Here is a 23,088-nt window from a genome sequence, read left to right on the forward strand (position 1 = left end):
GCCCCCGCCCCGCCCCGCCCCGCCGGCGCGGCGCGGAGCGGAGCCGCCGCAGCGACAGCGGCGCCGGTCGCGGGAGCTGCATGTGCGCGGCGGCGGTGGCGGAGGAGGAGGAGGAGGATGGCCGTGCTCAAGCTCGCCGACCAGGTGGGCATGGGGGAAAAGAGCGGACCCCGGGGCACCGCGGCGCTTTGCGCCGAGCCGCGGAGGGCCTACGCCGGCGGCGGGGCGGGAGGCCCCCGGCTCGGCTCGGCTCGGCCGGCCCCGGGGCAGGGAGAGGCGGCAGCTCGGCTCTCGGGTCTCAGCGCCTTTAAAGCGTTCCGCCCGGCGGTGTGCCGGCTGGCGAGCCCTGGTTTGGCCGCGTTGCTCGCTCTGCGTGCTTTAATCCGGTTTCGTTTTAGCGCGCCCCGCCGATAATCTGCGGCGTGGGGGTCCCGCAGGCGTCGGACCTCCCTGTCGGACGGGCCGTCCCGGTCCCGCACCCCTTGCTCCCGCGTCGCGAGCCTCCCTCGCAGCCTGCCCGTGCTCTCCTAAGAAAATCCTCCATAAAACCTCTCTCTAAGGCTTTGGAAAGAGGTTTGAAATGAAAAAAGACTCAGGCTGCTCCTAAAGTAAAAGCAGCCCTGTGTGGCTGAGCACCATCTACAACGCGTTTTCATGCACTGCGGAAGGCTGTCTCCTGATGTGTCCCTCCGACATCCTCATCCTCAGTCAGATGTGGTGTCTACAGCTGGCAAATAAAACGTTTCACCCTGTGGGGCTTCGGCACTGTGTGGGGCTTCGGCGCCCTGTGGTGCTCAGGCAGAGTCTCATAAATGAGGACGTTTGGGTAGGATCTCCCTGTTGATAATCCAAACTGTAAGCATTAATATTAAAAATACGTATGTTATGGAAGGCTGAAATCGTACCATTTCGGTGCTTCTTGTGTTTAAGTACTTGATTTTACTGCCCTTAGATTTTTTAACCTTTAGCTAAAAATCATATGGCAAGGATTTGCTGCAGCAGCAGAAGTCAAAACAGATTTAAGCCAAGTGGATCACGTCTTGATGAAATCTGTATTGCCACAAAAAGCAACAGCAAGCTGTCATCCTAGTGTTCGCACTCCTGTTCCTCTTCTGACCACCCTCGAAGACGAGGGGTGAGGCTCCTTTGAGCTGCTGTTGCGCCCCTGCAGCATGCCTGCCTTGGGGATGCTCGATATCTTGGTGGTTGCTTGCGGTGGTTCGTGAGAGGTGATACAACAGGCTGCCAGTTTTTCTTTGCAAGTACCTGTCTGCTGTTGTTAACCATGGGATATACTGGTCCGTCTGTGCTCTTCCTACTGGATCTCTTGCGATTTTTTTCCTGTTTCTTCACCAGATCTTCTTTTACTTCTGAGGGACTGGAGGAGTGGGAAGACATGCTCAAAGCTGGCTGTGGCACTTCCTCTAAAACTGGGCCCACGGGTTCGTGTGTGTCTGTTCCTGTGTGTTCAGAGCTGTAGGCGCAGAGCCCACGGCAGCGCAAGCAGCTGTAACCAAAGTGTCAGTGCTGCGCAGCCTGCAGCAGTTGCCCTGTGCGGGTGAGGCCAAGCTGCACTTCTTACCTACCTCAGGTTTGAAGAGCATTGTCCTCAGGCTGGTGCCCCTCTCACCCAAAGACACATGGTAGCAGCTGTCCCACGTGTTTAAAGATAGACACAGGCAAAACAGAGGTGAAGCTGGGACGAAGAACGGCGTGCTTGGCAAGTTCTGTGTTCCTGTGACAACCCCTGCTCGCGCTCAGACTTGCTGAGGCTACAGGAACAGGCTCCTTCTGCCTTTCTTCCTGCTGTTGAGTATCAAGTCAATTGTGGCAGTGATAACTTGCAGCGATTCAGGAAACGGTTTCCTTTTGCTTAAACACAAGAGACCACAGCAGTCTGTGCTGTCTCCTGCAATGAGGATTGCAGTGTGTAAGACGCTGGACAAGGCATAGCTGCCATGGTTGCGACCTGGACTGCTGTGAATGCAGGCTGGTGTTTTGTGTGCTCAGGGTGCAGCCTGTTCAGGTCTTGTTTGTGATGGTCAGGGGAAGTTGACGCTGAAACCAAAAGTTCCTCTCTGCCTCTGATTGCGATTCCTGTAGCACATGCTTTCTTCTGGCTCCATGATGTTCTCTCACAGGGAGGAGAGGCTTGCGTAGGACAAGACTGGAGAACCCCACACCGAGAGTTTAAGCATGTTTCTCCAAGTAACCTGTGTACTCCTGGTCTTCATTCTTGCTTTCTCTTACCAATGGCATTTAACAGCACACAGAGCCTCCAAGCAGAAGATAAACTAATCACAGGCTTTGAAGAAAGGCAGACTTCCATTATTGCTTCTTTTCTGGTACTGCTGAGAGGTGTTAAGGTATTGCTGCGCTTAAATCTCAAGAGAGATTAGCATCTCTGTCTGTTTGGCTGCATTCTGTCCTTAGGCAGGAGAGCTCAGTTTCAGACTTCAGTATTTTTTATATGGTGCATGTAGGTTACTTGAAGCTGTTTCTAAGTGATTGCAGTTGCTAGCTCATCAGTTGTGCCATGAGAAACCCTTAAATCTTTTAACCACAGGAAGTGCATTTCTACCATTATTCATTTCTGCATGAACTTCCTCCAGGGCTTTCTCTTCAGTAACCCCCCAATAGTAATTTCTGAATGTTATTAAGGTGAAACAACCTAAAATAAGTCATAATTGTTAGCTTTTTAATCTTTGTATTCATGTGTCTGTACAGTTGTAACAGTTCTAAATACTCCTATTGCCATATAAAAAAACTGTGAAACTTAGTCCAAATCATAAAACTTTTATCCTTTTTTTTTTTTTTTTTTCCCTCACCATCTCTGTAGTAAATGTTGATTACAGCAAGTATGTGAATTGCTTTCAGGACCATATATATATATATATATTCTGGTCTAAGAGTTATTTCTGTGTTGCTCCCCACCCAGTTTATTGGTTGCACCTCTTCCATTTTGATAAACATCTGTGTTTTATAATATGTGAGGATGCAGCTATATGTGATAAAAGCCTTTGTGCGTAAGCTGGAGTTCATAATGAGCAGAAGATGAGTGTTTCGAAATTTCAGGGGGGAGCTTCACTGACACATCTCGAGTCTGGCTCTGTGGACAAGATGATGGGGCATGAAAAAACCTTGCTGTGCTTCCTCAGGGGCTGGCTGAGGAAAGTTTCTTTCTTTGGTCTTTGTTCGTGGCTGTGTTTTGTATTGTCATTTCCTCCTCCTTGCAAGTCTCCATTCCCTTTACCAAAACTGTCTGAGGGTATCACTTGCTTTTCTGAATTTTGTGACTGCTTTACAAGCAGCTGCTGTTGCCTGGATCTGCCCCTGAGCAGCCGTGGCCGGGGTGCTTCCCACCGCAGGTCTCCCTGCTTGCACTTTGCACGTGGCTTGTTCTTAATTGCTCACGTTTGCATCAAATAGCTTAGTTTCTTGAGAATCATTTCTGCGTTTGCCACGTGCAGACTTCTCAAGAGAAAGCCTGTTAGCTGAAGTCCTGTTGAATGTGTTTTTAATCTTCAGGGTTTCCACCAATGATTTTGGATGGCAAATACACACACAATTGCTTCTGTCAGCACTCTGCTGAGAGGGTAAAATCTCTTAAAATATTTCTCAAGGTAAACTCCTACGAGTTAGCTTTTGGAAAAATATTGTGGAGGAATCTAAATTTCTGCTCCTTCTCCGTCTCATTTCCATGTGTGCATTAACAGCGCAAGCGCACCTCTCAGGACTGCGGCCCCATCTGTGAACCTGAGGGCTGTCTCTGTAGCTGCCTCCCGCTGTCGGCTCGAGGCCGGCCGGGCTGCTGTGTGGTGAGGGAGTTACGTCCCATTTGGGATGCAGTGGACCTTTTCTCTCCCTTTCCCAAACGCTTTCCTGTCTTTGACAGTTCTCACTGACCATCAGGATCCTTTTTATTACGGTCACAGCATTAAACAGATGTTTAAAATGATTTTAAACAGATGTCAGAAATCATAAAAACCGCCTGGGCAGAGGCTGGACTTGATACAAACACACTTAAAAGCAAAATGAGTACAACAGTAACAAATAATCTCCTAACAAAGCTGATTACATTTCCATTTTTTTTTTTTTTTAAAAAAAAAACCTTTGGAAAATTCCTGCCATTGCTTAGCGGTGCGGGCAGGGTGGGTGCTGCTGCCTCACAGGTGGCCACAGAGCTCTGACACGTTTGGTGTCTGGCCCTCTTCAGACGGGAGGAAAGAAACTTGGAGTCCCCAAAGAGAGGAAGGTGCAGAGCTGGAAAGGAAGCTGCTTGCTTTTTTTGATCATGGCTTATGAAGTATCACTTTCAGATGGCTTCGTAGCTTGTTTTGAGGTAAATTTTTATCAGGAGGATCCTGGAGCAGTGCACTGGGCTCACGTCTATTGTAAGAGGAGAAACCCTTCAGAAGCATGGTAATGCTGTGAAGCTTTTGTGATGCTTACACTGAGAGGCCTGGGCTGCTTTGAGGGTGTGTACATGTGTGCCTTCCATGTGAAAATGTTAGTCGTGCCCGAGTTGTGGGTGGTGCCCAGCAGAATCTGTCCCTGAGGCGCAGTGCCTTCGGTGTGGCTGAGGTGCTTCTGGTCACCATCCTGGCGCAAGGCTGGGCCGATGATTTTGGCGCCCGTGCTGGAGCCAACTGCTGGCACTGGGTAGGGTCTCCAGCCACTGCTGTTGCTCACGGAGTGCTGGTCTTGGGGCAAACCACAGGCAGCCAGCAAAGAAAATGGTCTTGTGGCTGCATGTGGGGTTTCTGGGAGCCTGCGTATCCCGGGGCCTGCCTGTTGGTTGCTGGAGTGGCCAGAGGCCCGAGACGTGGAGAGGGTTGTTGAGAACAGCACATCTCGGACCGTTCCTTTGAAAAACCAACCCTTTGGTCTTCCAAAGCTGCTGTTTAGGCTGTCTGCAGGCTTGGGCAGATATCGTACACAGTAAGTCAGCATATTGTGTTTTTTTTTTTAGCCTTTTTAGCCCTTTATAATCCCCGTTGACTAGAACTTTTTTTATCTTCTCTGATACTAATACTGGTTCTAGTGTCATCAGGTGCCTTCAGGAGCCAGCTATTATATAGGTATAGGCCTATATTGGGCCAGCATTTAAAGGTACATTTTGACAACATTGACCATATAATTGGATTTTTATTCCTCCTCTTCCACTTGAACCCACTGCTTCACGTACTGCTGCATGTGTACATGTATGTTGCAAAACATGTGGGTGAGATAAACTTCCTAGCAGAACATGATTTTTGTCATACCTCCGTATTTCAACCATTTAGTTTAGATGCTTTTTAGATGCTTTAAGAGCTAGAAAAGTTGCATTTTCAGGTGTTTCCATTTTTATTTTTACTTTTTTTCAAAAGTACATATCTGACTTTAGTCACTTTTTTGTTACCTGCAAAGCCTGGACTAAATAGTTCCCACAGCTGCTGGCTGTGGCTTCAGCCTTGTTTTAATTGTTGCACTAGGAACATGTAGCAGCATGATCCTGGAACCCTTCAGCCTGGTGATGGGTGGGAATCAAAGTGTTACAAAATTACATTTAAAATAAGGGAAATTATTTTGCAGTTTTATCTGAGGGTTTGAGGTCATTATTGAAGTTTGCAAGGAGTTGGTCAACAAATTACAGCATTTAGTTGTGGCTGGGTAATTGTGACATTCTGAAAAAGTGCGTGCTTTTTGATGACAGACATTTGCATATGTGTTGCTTTTGGGGGAATAAAAAGTCGTCCCAGGCTGCAGATGTACAGCCAAAAATGGAGGGTGTTTAATGTGTTTTTGCCTTGCGATACTAAATCTCCTAGCCTAACGTAAGCTTGTCTGGTGGATGTCTGTACTTTGTGTTATGAGTTGTTTTTATGTACGGACATGCATTTTTGTGCTTGAATTATTTGTAGTAGCTTGCTTTCGAATTTTAAAGGAGTGCTTGGGGAGAATGCCCTTGCAAAGCTCCTGCTTCCTCCCTGCAGCTGCATTCTACTGCATCTTTATGAGGAAGTAAGTTAAACCGTAGTGCCTGACTTCTCCACGGTCTTGACAGATATACCTGATTGGATCTATTTGCTGAGCTGAGGCTTTAGCTTTTTTTTTTTTTTTTTTCATAAAGAAGTTGGTTTCTCAAAAAAAAAAAAAAAAAAAACGTTTACTATTGAATTATGTACATGTAGGATTGCTTCATGGCCACATCTTGATATCTTTAATGACGCAACGTCTGCAAATGATCACTAGCACTAGTGATGAATAATTTGGTGTTTAAACATTGCCATTTCTATTCTGGCATATTTTGTAATCTCGACATACGACATTTTTTTTCGTCTCTCCCCCCGTGCTGCAGGCTTCACAATTTTAGAGACTTGTTGTTTGATCTTTTGTCCATGCAAAGACTGAGCAAAATAATCCTGTGGTGCCTCCTGAATTGCATACCTGTGTCTGATGTCTCTATAAACAAAGTATTGGCAGCAGTAGAGAGCTTGTAACTTGAAGAAATTAAATAGTTAAAAGGCAGAAATCAAGTATTGCTACCCTCATGAGCTATCTTTTCTTGTTTGGACAAGGTATAAACTAAAGAGCAGTTGCTCTGTTAGACACGTAAATATTACAGAATCCTCTCTGGGAAAGGAAACTTCTCTGAATGTCAGTCAGCTTTTGTATACGTTTCTTCATTAATAATGTAGGCAATACCGTTCAGATGGAGAACCTGGCCCATTTCTTCGTAACATCGTCGTAACGCAACGGGCTCCTTGCCTGTCTGAGGTGAAAGGGCTGCAGGTTGCCTTCTGACATCTCTTCTTCAGACCAAGTTCTGCTTTTGGCTGCATTGACTCCCGACTGACTTTGCAAGAGTGTGGGGGAGCTGCTTTGCTCTTACAGCAATGTGCTGTAATTTTTCCTGAACTTACAATAGGTGGGCAACATGTCCTTTTCACCAGTGTTTTCATTCTCCCCTTCCTAACTGTGTGGGCTCGTGCCAGTAGCGAAAGGTGGGATTTAGAGGCTGGAAGCCTGTGATGATATCCAGTAAAACACTGGTCTGCTCAGTGTGTTTTTTAGTTGCTTAACATGCCATGGGTAAAAAATGAGAGAACAAAGGCCTGAAATACCCCATATTGTCTTTGTGCTTCCAGCTGCTTTAATGTGCTTGCCAATGTGACACGCAGCATTTATCTCCAATTTAAAATCAAGAGAGGGACTTATTTAGTCATTGACTCCAGGAAAGTTTCCAAAAAGCTCTACCAGCCACATGAGCGCAGTGTGCCAGAGCCGGCGAGCATCCCTTCTGCCTCAGAGGAGTGTGCTTAGGTGAGCTGTCCAGCTGCCTCCCGCTTGGTGGGAATCAAGCCCAGCATGAGGAAATGTCTTTGTTTTAATGTAAACAAGCCCTGATCCTTTAGGGATGTGTGTAATCCCGCTCCTCTGTTAGGGGTCGTGGCCCTGTTTCTGGTGGTGCTTTCTGCGGATGGAGCCTGTGGCTCACTGTGCCCTCGGCTGAAGGCAGGTGTGAGGTGGTGCGAAGCTGCCCTGCCAAGGTGGCTTTGGAGTGGCGGGTCGGGAACAGGGAGGCTGCAGCCAAGACTCCAAGGGAGGTGTGGAGGAGATGGGCGACGTACCCAGGTGGGATGGAGAGCGCTGTCGGGAGGAGGTGCAGCACGGGAGCTGGGTGCGGAGAGATTCTGTGAGCAAGTTCAGTCTGAGAGCACAGCAGGTGACAGAGCAAGAACCAAATCCTGATTTACTTCTTTCTGTGGCTGAATCACAGCGGTGCCCTTCCTCCCTGCACATTGTTTTAGTGCTGTTTATACTGCGTGGGCTGATGCCAGTCTTAGGATGTTGCAGGATGAGAAATGAACGGTGACACGCAGTTTCATAGCACACTGTTAGTGAACATTTTGTTTAGATACTGGTTCTATAACGTGTGAAATAGGCATTGGTGCTGCTGAAGAGAAAGTGCTCTCTTAGGTAATGGTTTCTAGGTCACCTGGTAGGTTAAGGTTATTCTGGCTGATTTCAGTGGGTGGCTGCCTTGGGTTGCTAATCCTGTGTCATAGGCTTAGCATCGTATCTGGCCATGCAAATGGTAAAAATGAGATCAGCCTGTTGTGTATTAGCGCCACTTCTGTTGACTAAATGTCCTAATAATCCAGGGCTGTGTGACGCTTGGCCACAGCAAGCACGTAAAGCTGGGTGGGTTCAGAGAACTGGAGATAGCCTCCCAAATTCAAGCAAGGAAAACTTGGTGTAAGTGGATGAGGTGGTGCTCCTTTTAGAAGCGTTTTTGTGAAGACCAGTGAATTTGTGCCTCACCCCTGCTACCCAGAGGAGTAATATTTCTTCTCTAAAATGGAGCAAATTGGGCTGAGCAGATTTGTCCTCCTCCACAGCGGACTGTTAGCTGGGGTAGCTGGTTGCAGCGTGCCTTGCCGCTACCCTCTTCCAACAGGCCTGTGCACAGGCTTTATGTTAATGGGGGATCACATTTACGATCTTCTGGTTCTAGTTCCTGGTAATGTTTGTGCATCTTTAATGGTTCTTATGACTATGTTGTGCCCTCTGAGGCAGGTGTGTGGTTTACCAGAGAGCTGCCTGGAAATGGAGACAAGAATGATAGCAAATTGAGAAGAGGCACATGATCTTCAGCACTTCGGGTTCCTGCAGTGCCAGCTGAAGAACTCTGCAGACGACTGTCTGAAAACCCCCATGTAACTCCTTACAGATGACTCCATGCAGATGTGGTCTCCAGCATGTTAAAAAAAGGGTCTTTAAAGACCTGTAGGCTTGCAGACAGCTGTCTGAAGAATCCCTCACTTGATTCTGTAGGGACAAAACTTTAAAGGAATTGGACAAGCAGGCGTAATTCAGTGCCTTAACCTTTGCTTCTGTATTTCCTGCCTCCATAAAGCTCCAGCGCAGAGCAGGCTTTTGCCAAGTGCCTCTTCACAGCTGCCTGCACAGTACCTGGCAAAGTGTGCTCCAAGGCTTTGACCCACAGAAGTGACAAAACTGCTTCATGTGCTGCCTGGCCTCGTGAGCTTATTGAGCTGTCCAGTCTGCTGGGCTGAATTGCACTGCTGCTCTCTGGGATATTGGAGCATCAAAAATAAGCACTGTGTAAATAGCCATGCTATAGCTATGTGGGTGCAGTCCCAGGAATAGCATTGCATTTGAGAAGTGATTCTTTGGTTCCTGACTCTCCCTCTCTTGGTGTAGTTCGTTTGCTTTCAAACAGTAGAGAAAACAGTCCAGATTTTTTGGTTTCACTGATAAAGCAGTTCTCTCTGCAAAAGGATAAGTGGTTGGCTTAGAGGAAAGCCTGGTTGCCTGAGCCTTCCTGCATTCGTTCCCACATGCTGTATTCCCCTTAGAGCTGTGCTGGTCCCTGTGGTTCATAGCGTGAAGAGTGACATCAACACAAAAGCCATGTTTCTGTTGGGTCCACCTTAAAGTAATTAAAAAAACAGTCAGACCTTGTTTGTGTAGCTCATACCCTGTCTTTTTGAAACAGATGTGGTTGAAGAAAGGTTTGCATTACTGACAAGAACTTAGAAATATAAATAGATGTTATTTCCGCAGGTACGTAAACAGAAGGGCTTTCCTCGGTTGGGGATGTATCCCCACCCTTGCAGCCCCTTGCAGCTGTGGTGTGGGTGCCCCTCTACTTTCTCCACCCTACTTGCATTGCAGAGCTGGGCTCAGGATGCTGTTTCTGGTTTCTCCTGCCCTTAGGACTAGGGGAGCATATCCCAGAGTTGGGATGTTTTTCTTTCACCCCGGGGATTCGCTTTGTTATGTTGCAAGCCCTTTCTGTGCACAGAGGCTAACCCTGGAGGTAAGGATCCCGCAAGGAACAAAGGGGTTCAAGTGTCTTTTTGATCTTCCCTGCTACCCCCAGGCTGAGTTCGATCATTTGCTGTGAGCTGATCTCAGTTGCGCTTGGAAATTTACTGAAACAGCTGCCCCAGAATAACTGTTCTGGGTAGATATTTTGGTGTTGGTGCTCATAGTCTTGCATGAAAGCATCTTTTGCCAGCCAGTCTTAATGCACTGTGGAAGTGGAATAACTACTGGCTAATTATTCTAGAACAGCTCTTTTGGTAAACATCTGAGCGCAGAAAAGCCCGGCTACAAAGAGCAACGAACCACCCATCCCACACGGGTCCAAGACAGGAGGCTCTTCCCAAGGTATTAAAGTAGTTTAGTTCATTCATGGGTGTTTAGAAATGAACATACCAGTGGTAAGTTTTATGGTGCATGACTTAAAATATTTCATATTCATTAGCAAACAAGTACCAATTAATTTTACATTCTGATGCTTAAGGAGTAGACGGCAAGGAATGGTATTTAGCTGCGGCTGTTTGGCAATTATGACCTTGTATATAATAACAGACTCAATAAATTCTTGATGTGAGAGCACCCCATTAATCAACACAGAGTTAATTAACTATGTTGCTTACACAGGAAGCGCTGCACAGAGCCGTCTGCTTCTCTGAAGTGCTACAGGCTGAAAATGTTTGGTTTGTCTGAGACCCAGCCTGTTCCCACAGGCTTTCCCTCAGAGCTGATGCTGAAGGAGCAGCATTTCCCCTGCAGGACCAGGCTCCCCACACAGGTCGGCTCCATTGTGGCACTGGCGTGTTGGCAGCCTCGAGCTGTGCCGCTGCCGAGTGTTGGGCTTTCCTCCACTTTCAGCAAGAAGCTGGAGACAAGCCCTCGGAGGAGTGCTGAGTGTTGGAGATATAAAGGCGGGTTGCTGCAGAGATTTTGGTCAGATCAATCCTGTATGACTGCCTGGGAATCTAGGAATCAGTGTGGTAATTAGAAGTCATGCCCATCTGCTCTCACGTAGACGTCATACAGGCTTTCTGTTCTCGTCTTTTTTTCAATAGTTTGAAAGATAGCCCCTAAAGGGGAAAATGAAAGAGATTCAGCACATCTTCAGAGAGAAAAGCATTCCATCTCCACACCACTCACCCTCCATGCTCCAAATAAATCTTGTGATTTCCCTGAATACCTGATGCTTGGAAGTGCGAAATTGGCTTAGCATTTCTGAGTGACACCAACCGTCATTTTGTTGGTTAAATTTGGGGGTTATCTGATGCTGCTTTTTTCCTTGTTGTGGCTGAACATGTACTGCCTTTTAATGCCTACTTTTAAAATAAATGTTTTATTAAAAACATTTTAGGGCTTAGGAGACTTCAGAGATTTTGCCGGCTCTCTGAGGTTTTTTGTGAGGATTGCTTGCTTTGAGTAGCAAAGGAAATGTTTTACCTGCCTCTGCCATCTACCGAGACAAATGGTTTCCCCATACTCACCCTCACTTATCAAGTGTAACAGGATGTCCTTAGCGCTCTCTGATGGTGAACTAATTGTGGGGTCTGGGAGTGGGGAAGGGGAGGAGAGGGGAGATCCTGCAGGATCTCAAGATGATGATTCAGGCAAGCTCGATTCCCCAAAAGCCAACTCCCCTGCCTCAACCATACGGCTTCTGCACTTGGTACAGAGAGAGGCAATGCTTCCTAAATGATGGAAAAACAACTTAACCCCAGCGTGTACCTGGCAGCTGCAGGCTGATGCTCCCACTTCCCACTGCCCTCATGCCCACCTGGAGCTGGCCGCTTGCCCGGCTCCGGTGCCTACTGACACCACTTGCAGACTTCTCCCTGCTCCTTTTTGCCTTAAAACACCCCATGTCTCATCTCTTCTCTCTCTCTTTTAAAGCAAAATGGAAAGGATTTTATAGGCGTATTAGATATAAGTTGAAAACGAGGACGAATGATATTATAGGTCCGCTACGTGATGCGGAGGGTGTGCAAATGGATGCATGCAGTCAGAAAAGAATGAAAAAATAGCCATAGCAGTGTGAAATTTTAGAAAAGATTGAGCCTGTGAATGATGGGGAAAATACAGGACTGGAGACAGACAAACTGTATGCCTTTTTGTAAGGGGGAAGTGAGGAGCCAGAGAGTTAGTCAATTTGATGCCAACATTGTGAAGTATACAAAGCAAATTGTTGAACAGCAGATTTATAAGCATCTAGAGGATGTTAAGGTAATTAAAAAAAAAAAAAAAAAAGAACCACAAAAACAAGCATGGAAACAAATGTTCATCATAATGAAGGACCCGTATCTTTATTTTTTTTTTTTCTTGCAAAGGTTCAGAGTGACTGGAAGACTGGCATTCTTTCAGATTTGAAACTACAGTATCATTTGCTATAGTTGACTGGTGTTTTAAAGCCATAAGGACAGGGGGCTGCATCCTGGTCCCTCAAATGTCAGTGACGTTTGAACTTGCCTGCATTCAATGGCGTCTAGCCTTTTTGATAGTGGAGGAGGAGTTGAGAGCGTGATGTTGGGAAGTCGTAACGTTTCTTGTTCACGGTTTCTGGGACGGTGGAAGTGAGGGTTTCTGAGAGGTGAAGTCTCTGCTGCTGATTTTCTGCTTTGCTCAGGGAAATGGGACCTTGTGCGCTCTTTTTTGAAACTTAGTGCTGCATTCACGACACCAGCAGTAACAACCCTGTGAAGGCCCTGGCCTTCTGCCAACCTCAAGGGGAATAATGAGGAACAGTAAGTGCTTGGCTTGTTCCTCATGCAAGTGTGGTGAGAGGCTGGCACCTGGGTGATTTTCCTGCCCTTTTTAATACAGGAAAGCTGATGCAATGATCCTCTTTCTCGTCACCAGTTGCTTTCCATGACTGTTTTCTTTGCAGACCCTCAGAGCATGTTTTGCTTTCTTCCAGCGATACAGCTTTCTGCTCAAGCTCTGACATAGCTGTGGCAAAGTTAGTGATAGACGAAGATGCTTTTGGCATGAGTAGAAATTACAGGATTTAGATGCCAAGGCAAGCAATTCCAGTTTCGTTATGCAATGGGGCAAAAATCCTTTGTCTAGTTTAATGAAAGCTGTAAAACTGAGGAGAAAATAAATATGCTCTAGCAGTATTCTTGTAAATATGTAAGGAATGTAACAGCATCTGAATCTACCCAGCGTTACAAGGTAGCAGTGGCTTTAAGATACTGACTCGTCTATTCAGAAGCATTTTTAATCCTTACATGGTACACTACAGTTCCTTTCTTGCATGCCAGTACAGATACTTCCAGCATGCTGCAAAGACAGATGAATGAATAGAAGGTGGAGAGATAAACTGATGTTTTCTGATTAGAAGTTTTATTTTTAACAGCCAGAAAAGCTGTCTATTTAGAACATTTTTGTTGTATTGATGAAGCAGAGGGATGAATGAGTGCAAATCTTAACGTTAGGACAGTGACACAATTCTTGCTTGAAGAAGGCTTTTTTTTTTTTTTTTTTCCTTCTAGATGCATGGGTTAACATCTCGTTAACATTTAACATTTTTTAAATATTTGGAAATTTGAATAGTTTATTCTTCTGGCTGCAACAGGACACACCAGAGTTTCTGCTACTTGTACAGATTTTAAAAGTTTGTTATATTTGGCATCTTTTTACTTTTATAATAAATTCCACCAGAAAGGAATAGTGATTTAAGAGAGTTAAGAGCAGATAAAATCGATACACAGCAGACGTGTGAGTACATTTAACTGTTTCTCACAGTTACAGAACACGCACTCAATTGCTTGAAGGTAAAATGAATTATGTCCTATCTTAAAAGCATGTGGACAAATTAGATGAGGATTTTGCAAGAGGAACAGCAGGGAATGTGGTTTCCGCATACCTTTAATACCTGGGACAGGTTGTTTTGTGGTAGGCAAAGCCTTTGTGATAAGGTAGGCGTTCTCTGTGGCTGGTGCCAGTTCTTTCTTTGAAGTCCATGCTCTGAAGCCACGTTGTAAACCTTACTTTTGCTGTAGCAAGGTGTCTGGGTCTGGCAGCTCTATGGGTGTGTTCCTGAAAACACCTGAGCTGGCTGATCTCTGCTTTATTCCAGTTGTTTCTGAACAGAGACGCTGCAGTTGTTTGTCCCAACCCAGGGCAACCTCTCAGGGACCAAAGCGGAGAGCAGAAGCGATGTGCTGCTGTGCTGCCCAGCAGGCACCACTCAGAGCTATAGTGTCTGCTTCCAAAGCTTGCCTCTTTCACAAAATCATAGCGTTGTCTTTCCCACCTCTGCCTGGCTCCAAGCAGTTATTAAATTCTGCCTCTTGATCCCACGTGACATCGCGCTCCCAGAATTCTCCCAGAATAGCTGAGATCCTTTGGCTGCCTCTGGTTTTCTCTTCCTGAACTCTGTCACGCCTCCTCTTAAGCCACCCAAAGTCTGTCTCTGAAATCGTCTGATAATTATTTTCATCTGTTCATTTTTTTTTGAAATTTTGTTCTGCTTTCTTCTTGACTTTTGAAATTATTGTATGCTGCTCATTCTGCTAGCTGTGATACCGCTTGAGTTGCTCTGTCAGCAAGTCTGCTGCCTTACAGGGTTTGTGCAGAGAGGAGCCCAGTGCAGGTGGCCTGTGGATGAGCTGCTGCGACCACGGGGAATGGCTTGCCAGGGTGTCCTGGGAGCTAGCATCTGGTGGAAGGCCTGGCGAGGCAAACCCAGGTATTTCTTGTTAACTAAAGAATGCTCTGTGTGCACACAGGTTTTACACAAAGCACCCTGTGAACATTGAACATTTGAGACAGTTTCCTGTGTTCCCTTGTTAAAACTGTTTGTCAAGAATTCCTCTTTGAATGCCACTCTCTGGCACAGGGCTCTGGAAGACTGTGCCTCGTATTTTCTATTCTGTCTGGTTTTGAATTATGTGGTACTAACAGACGTGCGTGGAGAGCTCTGTCACGCTATTAGAAGGCACCTGCTTTAGTAGCTGTAGTTGGGTTTCTAAAAGATGTTTAATTTTTATTAAAAGGAATTTCTTTTGGTGTGTGGCTTCATGTAGCTTCCGCACACCCTAAAAAAGGAGATTAAAAGGAAAAAACAGCTTCAAAACAGCAATAAAACCACATCCTGACCTTAAAGGTAAGATGCATTGTTGAATGTTCAGGAATGTGTTCAATACACAGATAGAAATGAAAAAACAACCCCTGAACACTGTAATGAAAAAAAAAAGACAATAATATATATATAAACAAAAAAAGACAAATGTGCTTATATAGTATTTACACTGCTAAGAAATTATTTTTGAACTCATTCTTTATTCTACACATCTCTTGTGGGACTGTGTGTGGACTGTACATCAAAATACTTCTGGAAAGCTGAAATAGTGATAGGCAAGTGGTTTTTGTTATGTCATGGTGGGACTTTCTGTGAGCAGTGCATTAAATACGGGGGCTCTCTAAAAGAGGCTGCCCCAAACCATTCAGGCTTGTGCTGCCAGCCAAACCGCTGGCTGCCAGAGGGGTGCCAAGAACTGAATGATGCTTTGGCACCACCAACGAAGTAAAGTTTCTTGTACCAAAATAAGGAAAGTCTGCCCTGACCTATGCTTACAAAGTCTTCCTTTTTGCATTTTTTATATAAATGAATACGGTCTCTAGCCACTTCTTTTTTAAGGCTCAGTGGAGCACGGATGTGGTGATGCATCACAGTGTTACACCCAGTGACCTGCTGATTTCTCTCCTCCATACTTAGACTGCCCTAGCAAGATGCCTTACAGCCGTGTAATTTCACCTTTTTGAGTCCCATCTGATTTATTTCTGATGTGCGTCTTCCCTCTCCTTTAAATCACAGCATGTTATGTCCAGTACTGTTAAGATTTGACTGGTTTTCCCCTGAAGACTTTGTGAAAAGGCAGGCAGCGCTGTAGCTGGTACGGTATCTCTTGCAACCTTTGGGCACTTGTATGGAGAGCTTCAGCCCGGTCATGAACCCAACAGCCAGCCAAGAAAATGTGCCGAAGCGTACCTCGCGGAGCAGTGTGGTCCCCTGCCAGCAGCCTGTCCCCTCAGGCAGTGCCCCACAGGTGCTTCTCCAAATCTTGAAAACATCGGCACATGAACCCAACGTTGTTAACAGGCATCTTTCTTTGAGTGGCAGCACCATGATAGTGCTCTGCCTTCTCTCACAACCAGGTAAATGAAGTGCTTCAGTGAACACGGGAGCAAGTCTCCAATATATAAGTGTGTTATTACTCTCTACCAATGGAGATCAAGTTTGTGCTTAAAAAAAGAAAATGTAGGGTAGGGTGGAGGGTGATACCAGTTTTGGTGCAGGTCACAGTCCTGGACTCTAAATTACTCCCCTGAGTAATTAGGGCCTTAATGTGCACTGGTCTGGTCATGACTGGGATTTCTGAGATGCCAGGCACACCGAGGCTCCTTTGTTTGCAGAAACAAAGTGTATTGATCTCCATTCATTGCCACTTTCCTTTCAGGTGTGAAGGTGGCAGGGCAGGACGGAGCTGCTGGGGCCGCGTGGGGCCATCTGTACCCTGGGTCCTGTGCGAACTGCCTGAGTGCACGCTGCTGCTCTGCGGGATGTTTGTGCACCGTGCACAGGCTCAGACCAGCATGAGAAATGCATTTGTCTTCTGCTGGCGGAGATAGCAGCCCTGTAGCACTGACAGGAAATACGTTTGTTTGTTTGTTTGTGGGATGAATAGAAATCTCTCTTCTGCAGTTGTTAACCAGCTTCTTTGAATGCCACTTAGTTCTTGCAATCAGCCTTTCATAGAATACCCAGTGCGAAACCTTTCTGGCATTTTTCCCCCAAACACAGCTTTCTGGGTTTACCTCAGTGGTCAATAACAATAATAAATATTACTGCCACTCAGAGCTACCTTTTTAGATGTGTGGCCATAAAAGCTCGGCTCCACCAAAATGTACGGGTGCGTGGCCGTTCCCGTGAGCGGCTGTAGCATTTCCCCCTTGGATGCTCCAGAGATGTTCGTGTCTGCGTTTCTTTTGCGTACATTGGCAGGAGCTGCACAGCTCCCGATGGAGTTATTGGGGAGTAATTGGCATCGATGCACCAAGAGTTCCTGGGTTATATGCAGGTTTTTGGAAGGTAAGCTGTTATTTTCAGCCTTTCTCCTTTTATTTAGAGGTTAAAATGTTGCAGTTATTGAAATGATACATAAATGAGTTGGGAAGAAAGTGGTTTGGTAGCGTGTGGTGCCAGCACGCCGCTTGTTTGCACCGTGGCTCTAACCAAGGTGTCACTGTGCCAAATGGCTGCCGCAGGGTCAGGACACCGGCATTTTTGCCTGCCAGGAGGGAAAAAGAAGGCCCGAAGGCCATCTCCCCGTTGTGGCTCAGTCTGTCTGTCTTGTGGCTGCCGAAGCAGTCTGCAACCCGAGTATGTGTTGCTGGAGGGAATGGAATGGAAAATGGAGGGGGTGTATCAGATGGCTTAGAAATTCCCTCTGACATCTCTTGCGTTAAAGTGATGAGTTTGGGTGCATTTATTATCCTCCTGGGGACGTGATGCATTGGATGATGGAGCGCTCGGGAGAACACGAGGAAAGGGTGTTATTTTGGTAAATGTTGTGTGAAATACAGGCTTAATGGTGGTGTTGTTATTTCTCTTCTAATAGGTTTCTGAGGTGGCAGCATTGTTAGTTTGAGTGATTATTTTTGTAGTTCCTTGGTTTGGTATTACTTGCTTTCTGTCCTAACAGCTTTTATGGTGTTTTCAACTGTTAAACCGTAGCCTTTTTGCACCTAGCCATGTGTGTAACTATCTGGACCTGTTACTTTTTAACCCCTGTGAATAATTTAATTCTGGTATCAGTATATTTGTCAGTGGTCACAAATAAATGCCAGTCATTCCTGAGGTTAAAGAAGACAGGAGAACTGACACGTGCTGCCCTTTCTCTTCTGTGCACCTGGTTAAGTGCTGGGGATTGTTCCTTTTTGTGTATGATGATAAGCTTTAGTTTAGTTTGTTGTTAATGTGACCAAGCTGAGATATCTCTTTTCCTCCCTATCAGGTTTGTAACTTCAAGAACTTGCTCTGATTATTTGAGGATGAATTGATTTGTGTCTTAACACTGTAAGAAAGGGAAGACCGTGATGCCAAGCAGTTATTTGTTAACTATATTAGTTTACACACTAAAGAGTTTTTACTGAATTTTTAGCTAGTGAAAATGTAATTTTGGATGTCTCATTGCTCATGATATTAACTGCAAATTTAAGTGAATCTCTGTTGTCTTCTATCACATGTAAAATGTATATCAATTTGCTGCAGTTAACAGCAACAAAATTCCATGATGGCAGTATTCTGCATTGTGACAGACAATTTTATGTGCGTGTTTTTTTTCTGCCATCATTTCTAGTGTCCAAAAACCATTGGTCCATGAAATGAGATCTGCGTGGCTATTCCCGGTGTACTAGCATTGCCTCATTTGCTGTGACAAACTTTGGTAACGCAGTGTGCTGGAGGTTTGTGGTTGCCTTTGTTCAGCTTGGAGTGACCTAAGTTAGGTGGTATCTTGTCACACTGCTCGGCTTCCTGGCTTGGGTGTACAAAGCAACTCTCCTGATGAGGTGACAGTCGCCTGTTTGTGCAGGTGGGCAGGTACGGGCTAACGCAGACCTCGAGAAGGCAGAGCAGCAGCACACTGCGAGGAAGCAGGCTGAATCACAAATCTCCCTCGTGGCCTTGCGGCTTCCTGTTTGTATAGGCGAATAACAACATCGCGATCCAGGTAAATGAGTTTGTGGTTGGGGTAGCTGACCTGGGGCTCGTAGATTCCTGTGTGTACCAGCTGTGGTGAAGGTGATGCCGGGTGAAGGTGCGGAGCAGAAATGCATGAGAAGAAGGGTCTAGTTCTTGAAGTGTTCTCTGATGTCAGCCCCTTTGGCATGTCACATTGGCAAGTCTCCTATTCCCTTTTTGTGACAGCAGCAGGCGTGAAGCTCCTGCGTGGGAGCATGGCTGGGAGCTAAGGTTTAGCTTGGAAATTGCCATGCGTGAGAAACTGATGATGAAAATGAGTCCCAGGGTCAGCAGATACAAGGGAACACCAGGTGGGCACATCTTCGCAGCCCTCTGGCAATAACCGGCTTGGGGGAAATGTTGGAACATCCCAAAGCTTTTGGTGTTTGGATCAGTGGTGTTTCAGGCCCATCTCCGTAACTCATCACCTGCTTGGAGTTACAACTCTGCTGAAAACTCTTGGAGCGTTTAGAGAAGTGTAGCTATTTTGTTTTCTTCCCTTAAGCTAGAGGACATACCTCCTGTGCTTACTTACTAAGTATATAGTCACCTTTTAAAATAAAAGCAGGTTGCTTTTTAAAAGAAAACAAACGATCAGGTCTTAAAGATGCAATTAACTGTATTTTAATCTCATGATATTGAGGTGGTGTCAATGTGAGAGTATGCCTGGGGAACATTTGCCGTGTGATGCTGATACCTTGTAGTGGAGAAAGAGAAGCTCAGGGTTCAGCAGGAACAGTGAAAATTCATGTTGATTTACCTCTGCATTACATAAATAATAAGCTGTATATTCAGAGAGTGTCAGCAAGGTAGTTTTGAAAGATACTGGAGGCAGAAGGCCTTCAGTGGGTTTGTGTATTTACTGACCAAGAATAATTTCCCCTTTAGTAGTGCAATGTGCAAAATTAAAATACAGCATGTCAATATGAGTAACTGAGTTAATGCTTTAGGAATTACAGAGTTTTGTGAGCAGCATGTGTACCTCCCTGAAATCCTGCCACACTGGGGGTAACATTTTTCCAAACTGGTCTGGTTTGGGAGGTACAAAGGTGTAATGTTGTGTTGCTAGGAATGGAAAGCTTTTGAAGTTGTTTTCAACATGCATAGTTTAATATGACACTAAATCATATCTCAAAATACAGCTGGAGTGACACCAGAACAAGTACAACAGAAAATAGAACAGAAACAGGGACTGGAAATCTATAGAGAACATTACAGTGAGCAAGTTCTCACATATCAAGTATGTACAGAAGGTTAAGCTTGCCTTCTTTTGAAGGTTATATTGAATTTCTGAGTTGGAAGACAATAATACAGCATCTTAAATCAACTCTTATCTGATCTGTCTCACTACATCTTGTTGTTTCTGTGCATGTTGGTATAATCTCTTTGTTTCTTCCCTAAACTGATGCAATGGGAAGATTTTTTAAGCATTCTTTACATCCTGGCAAAGGTGAGTATCTGACTTGGTGGAACGTGTTGGTCAGAAGTGGGTTGGGACCCTGCTTCCCTAGCCAATGCATCCAATTCTTCCTTCCCGTCCGCTTTTTTTGGATAAATTTTAGTAACTTTCTTTACAAAGGTGAGCAAATCACATGCACAGCAACCAGGACATCCCATCCCAAAGGTGAGGCAGCATAGCAGCATTTCTGTTAAAATGCTGATCGCTGCTTCAGCAAGCTCACACTGAGATGCGTTTTCCCTATCTCATATTTTAAAGTATGTTAGATGTTGATTAGTGCTGTCACTTCTCTTGCTGTGCATTATTAATAATGGAAGGACTGAATAATATGGTGTGGGCTAGTGTGTGGCAGTAGAGGCAGTGGCCTGAATTTGGGTAAGTGAGCTATACTCTGCTTTTTTTCCATTATAATTCTAGTTGAATTGAAAACCATTTCTACTGTTTCCTCTGTTTTCCTCTTCAGTCTGTCAGATGGGATTCTCAATTCAAGCTGCATGAGTTCAGGCTTTTTGTCTGGAAAATAGCAATTCAGGAAAATTAATGAATGTCCTGAATTCAAGTGCTAAGCTCTTTTGTTCTGTCCTTATCTTTTCGCTCTTCTTAAGCGCTGTCAGATCACATCTTCTGTCTTAAGGAAATCCTGATGGCGTGACTCAGCTTGCCAGGTAGAGTCTGTCCTTTGTCTTCTGGATGGAGAATGGAAGTCAGCCACTGAAGTCCATAACAAAAGTTTCAAATGTGTTCAGGCCATGTGTTTTCTCTCATGAAACTTCTCAGCTCTCTTTTTTTCCTTGTTCAGAGGGTGCTTATGACATGGAGTTTGAAAAATGGGTGATAATTTCCTCCAGGCAGAGACAGCTCAGCAATAGGTGGCCTGAAGACTGAATCAGTGTTTTCCATGTGCAACCTGAGTTTGGTTTGATATTGAAGGTTTGCAACGTGACGGGGTCTGTAAGCTCAGGTAAAATACATTGGATGCTGTAAACATCCTACTTCCCCCCTTCCATGCCTTAAAGATGATCTCATTCCCTTATGCAGCAAAATGTAGGATTGTTATAAACAGGAAACGTTATCAAAACAAATTAGCTGCACCCACCCTTCAAACCTCAATTATATCCAAAGAACTTGCTTGAACAGAGTAGACTACACTTGTGCACAAGCGCAGAGCTCTGATTATATCACTATATTAAGAAAAGGGGTTGTAATTACACAGGAGAAAATCACAATTTTCACAAGAAAACCTGGAAGAGATCCAGATCTAAACTTGGCAGGGTTAGTTATATATAATTGAAGGTCTGGGAGGTCAATCTGTTCCATGCTACAGTTAAACTTAATTTATATAATTAAAGCTGCTTCTGTCTCCTTCCCCCCCAAATAAATTTGGCAAAAGCTGTTTTTTCTTCAGTGTGTGGAACAAGGAAAGTTACTGACGGTGACTAGAATTGCCTGGTGAACTCTGCGTAAGTGAGAGAGATACTGTCCATGGAAGTCTCTTATCTGGATTCATTAGGGCTCATTAAATAACAATAATACTGCCCGATTATTATTTATAGTGAAGCATGCTTGTGGGTGCATTTCCAGGAGAAACAGAGATAAAGTAAATGAGGGGAAAAAAATAATCCCATCCAGTGGCTCTTTAAAAGATAAAATTCAGCTGAGTTGTAGGTACAAGTGTATTTTAATTTTCCTGGCACACTGCTCTTAGCTGGATGAGGGGTTCCTGCTGGCTCCATCAAGGGCTGGCCTTTCTGGCTTTTTGGGGTCATGAGTCCAAGTGCAGTCACGGTGCCCAGCGAGTCCTATTCTGTTTTGTCCCTGTGCGGGCTGCTCCCCCTCGCTGGGCAGAGCAAGCTCTTCTGCCCCCTGCCCGTCGGGCTCACTGCAGCTGTGTGGCAGAAACATCTTTTCCATGTCTTTTTAAAGGCATTTTACTTTTGTTTCCCCCTGCCCTACCAGGTCAGAGTTGCTTCATGGAGCTCGTTGTGTCACTGTTGGTGTGTGGTGATGAGCGTGGCTGGCTGTGTTCATACCGCTTTGCTCTGCCGCTGGCCATGCTGGGGACGGTGGCCTTCTGGAAGCTGGGCGAGCCTTTCGGGCAGCGCTGAGTTGCCCAGAATTTTTGACTGACTTGTTTTTCACCAGTTATTGCAAGTAGGGAAAAACAGATTTTTTTTCTCTGCTATCTGAAATCCAGTGCCTTCGCATTGCACTCTGACAGTGCTGCTGCAAGCCTCGAGTGTTCTGCAGGTGTCGCTGATGGAGTTGGGGAAGGGCTGCGCTTGTGCACCAGAGAGAAGACAACCCATTTGGAACGTGTTTGGTCATGTTCCAAGCGTAGCAGAAAGTCTTTCTGGGCCAAAACCAAGTGCAGCTAGTACAAGCACGTTGTTTTCAGTTTGGGAGCTGGGCGCTGTCCCGAGCAGGGTCCGGCACGCATGGGTGGAGGTGACGTGGCCGAAGAGGCATCAAATCGTGATGAGAGGTGGAGGCCTGCTGACCAGAAGCATGGCCAGGGCCTACTGCTGGCATCGAAGTTGCCTGGTTTATTTGGTTTGACACTGCTTGTTTGGTGCTCGCTGTTGGTAAGCTGCCTGGCTGTTGTGGCTGGAAGCTCAGCTAGTTTGGGTTTTGAAGGATCAACAAGAAGTCAACAAGAAGCAAAACACCAGTGTTTTGCTGCACTTCTGCATTTTTTTTCCTCTTTGCTCAACCTTGTGCTAAAGAGGCTTCACACATTACTTAAGGGGAAAGGCAGAGAAGTGGGGTTGAGCTGGTGTAGGCAGATGATGCAGAGGGGTAGCTGGTGGTGAACAAAGCGCTGGAGTGCCCAAGGCCGTGCTGTGGGACGCAGCACGGCCCTCCTGCCCATGCTGCTCTCCTCAGCTGTAATTACAGCAGGAGATGTCTCAGCAGAGGAAGTTGTTTGTAACCCCGCTGCCACATGTCAGTGCTGCTCGGTTGGCCTTTGTTCATGCAGGCTGCTGCTGGGGATCCGGTGCAACAGGGAGCTCAGGAAGTCCCGGGGTCAAGTGCCCTGCAGAGCAGGCATCTGGCCAAA

The 23,088-nt window shown here is 45.7% G+C and overlaps 1 protein-coding gene across 12 annotated transcripts in view; it reads left to right on the plus strand.

Moving 5' to 3' along the window:
* ANKRD44 (ankyrin repeat domain 44) overlaps positions 1-23,088 on the plus strand; it is a 148,571-nt gene that overhangs the window by 15,893 nt on the left and 109,590 nt on the right. Inside the window, exon 1 of one of the 12 annotated variants that reach the window (XM_035332240.1) lies at positions 7-144. The exons of the other annotated variants lie outside the window; for them this stretch is intronic. Coding sequence (XP_035188131.1) covers positions 118-144 — 27 coding nt within the window. The 5' untranslated portion in view covers positions 7-117. Of the gene's footprint in view, positions 1-6; positions 145-23,088 lie in introns of those variants that run through there. 12 annotated transcript variants of the gene reach the window in all.

The sequence above is a fragment of the Oxyura jamaicensis genome, chromosome 7 (assembly GCF_011077185.1).
Source record: "Oxyura jamaicensis isolate SHBP4307 breed ruddy duck chromosome 7, BPBGC_Ojam_1.0, whole genome shotgun sequence".
NCBI lineage: Eukaryota > Metazoa > Chordata > Aves > Anseriformes > Anatidae > Oxyura > Oxyura jamaicensis.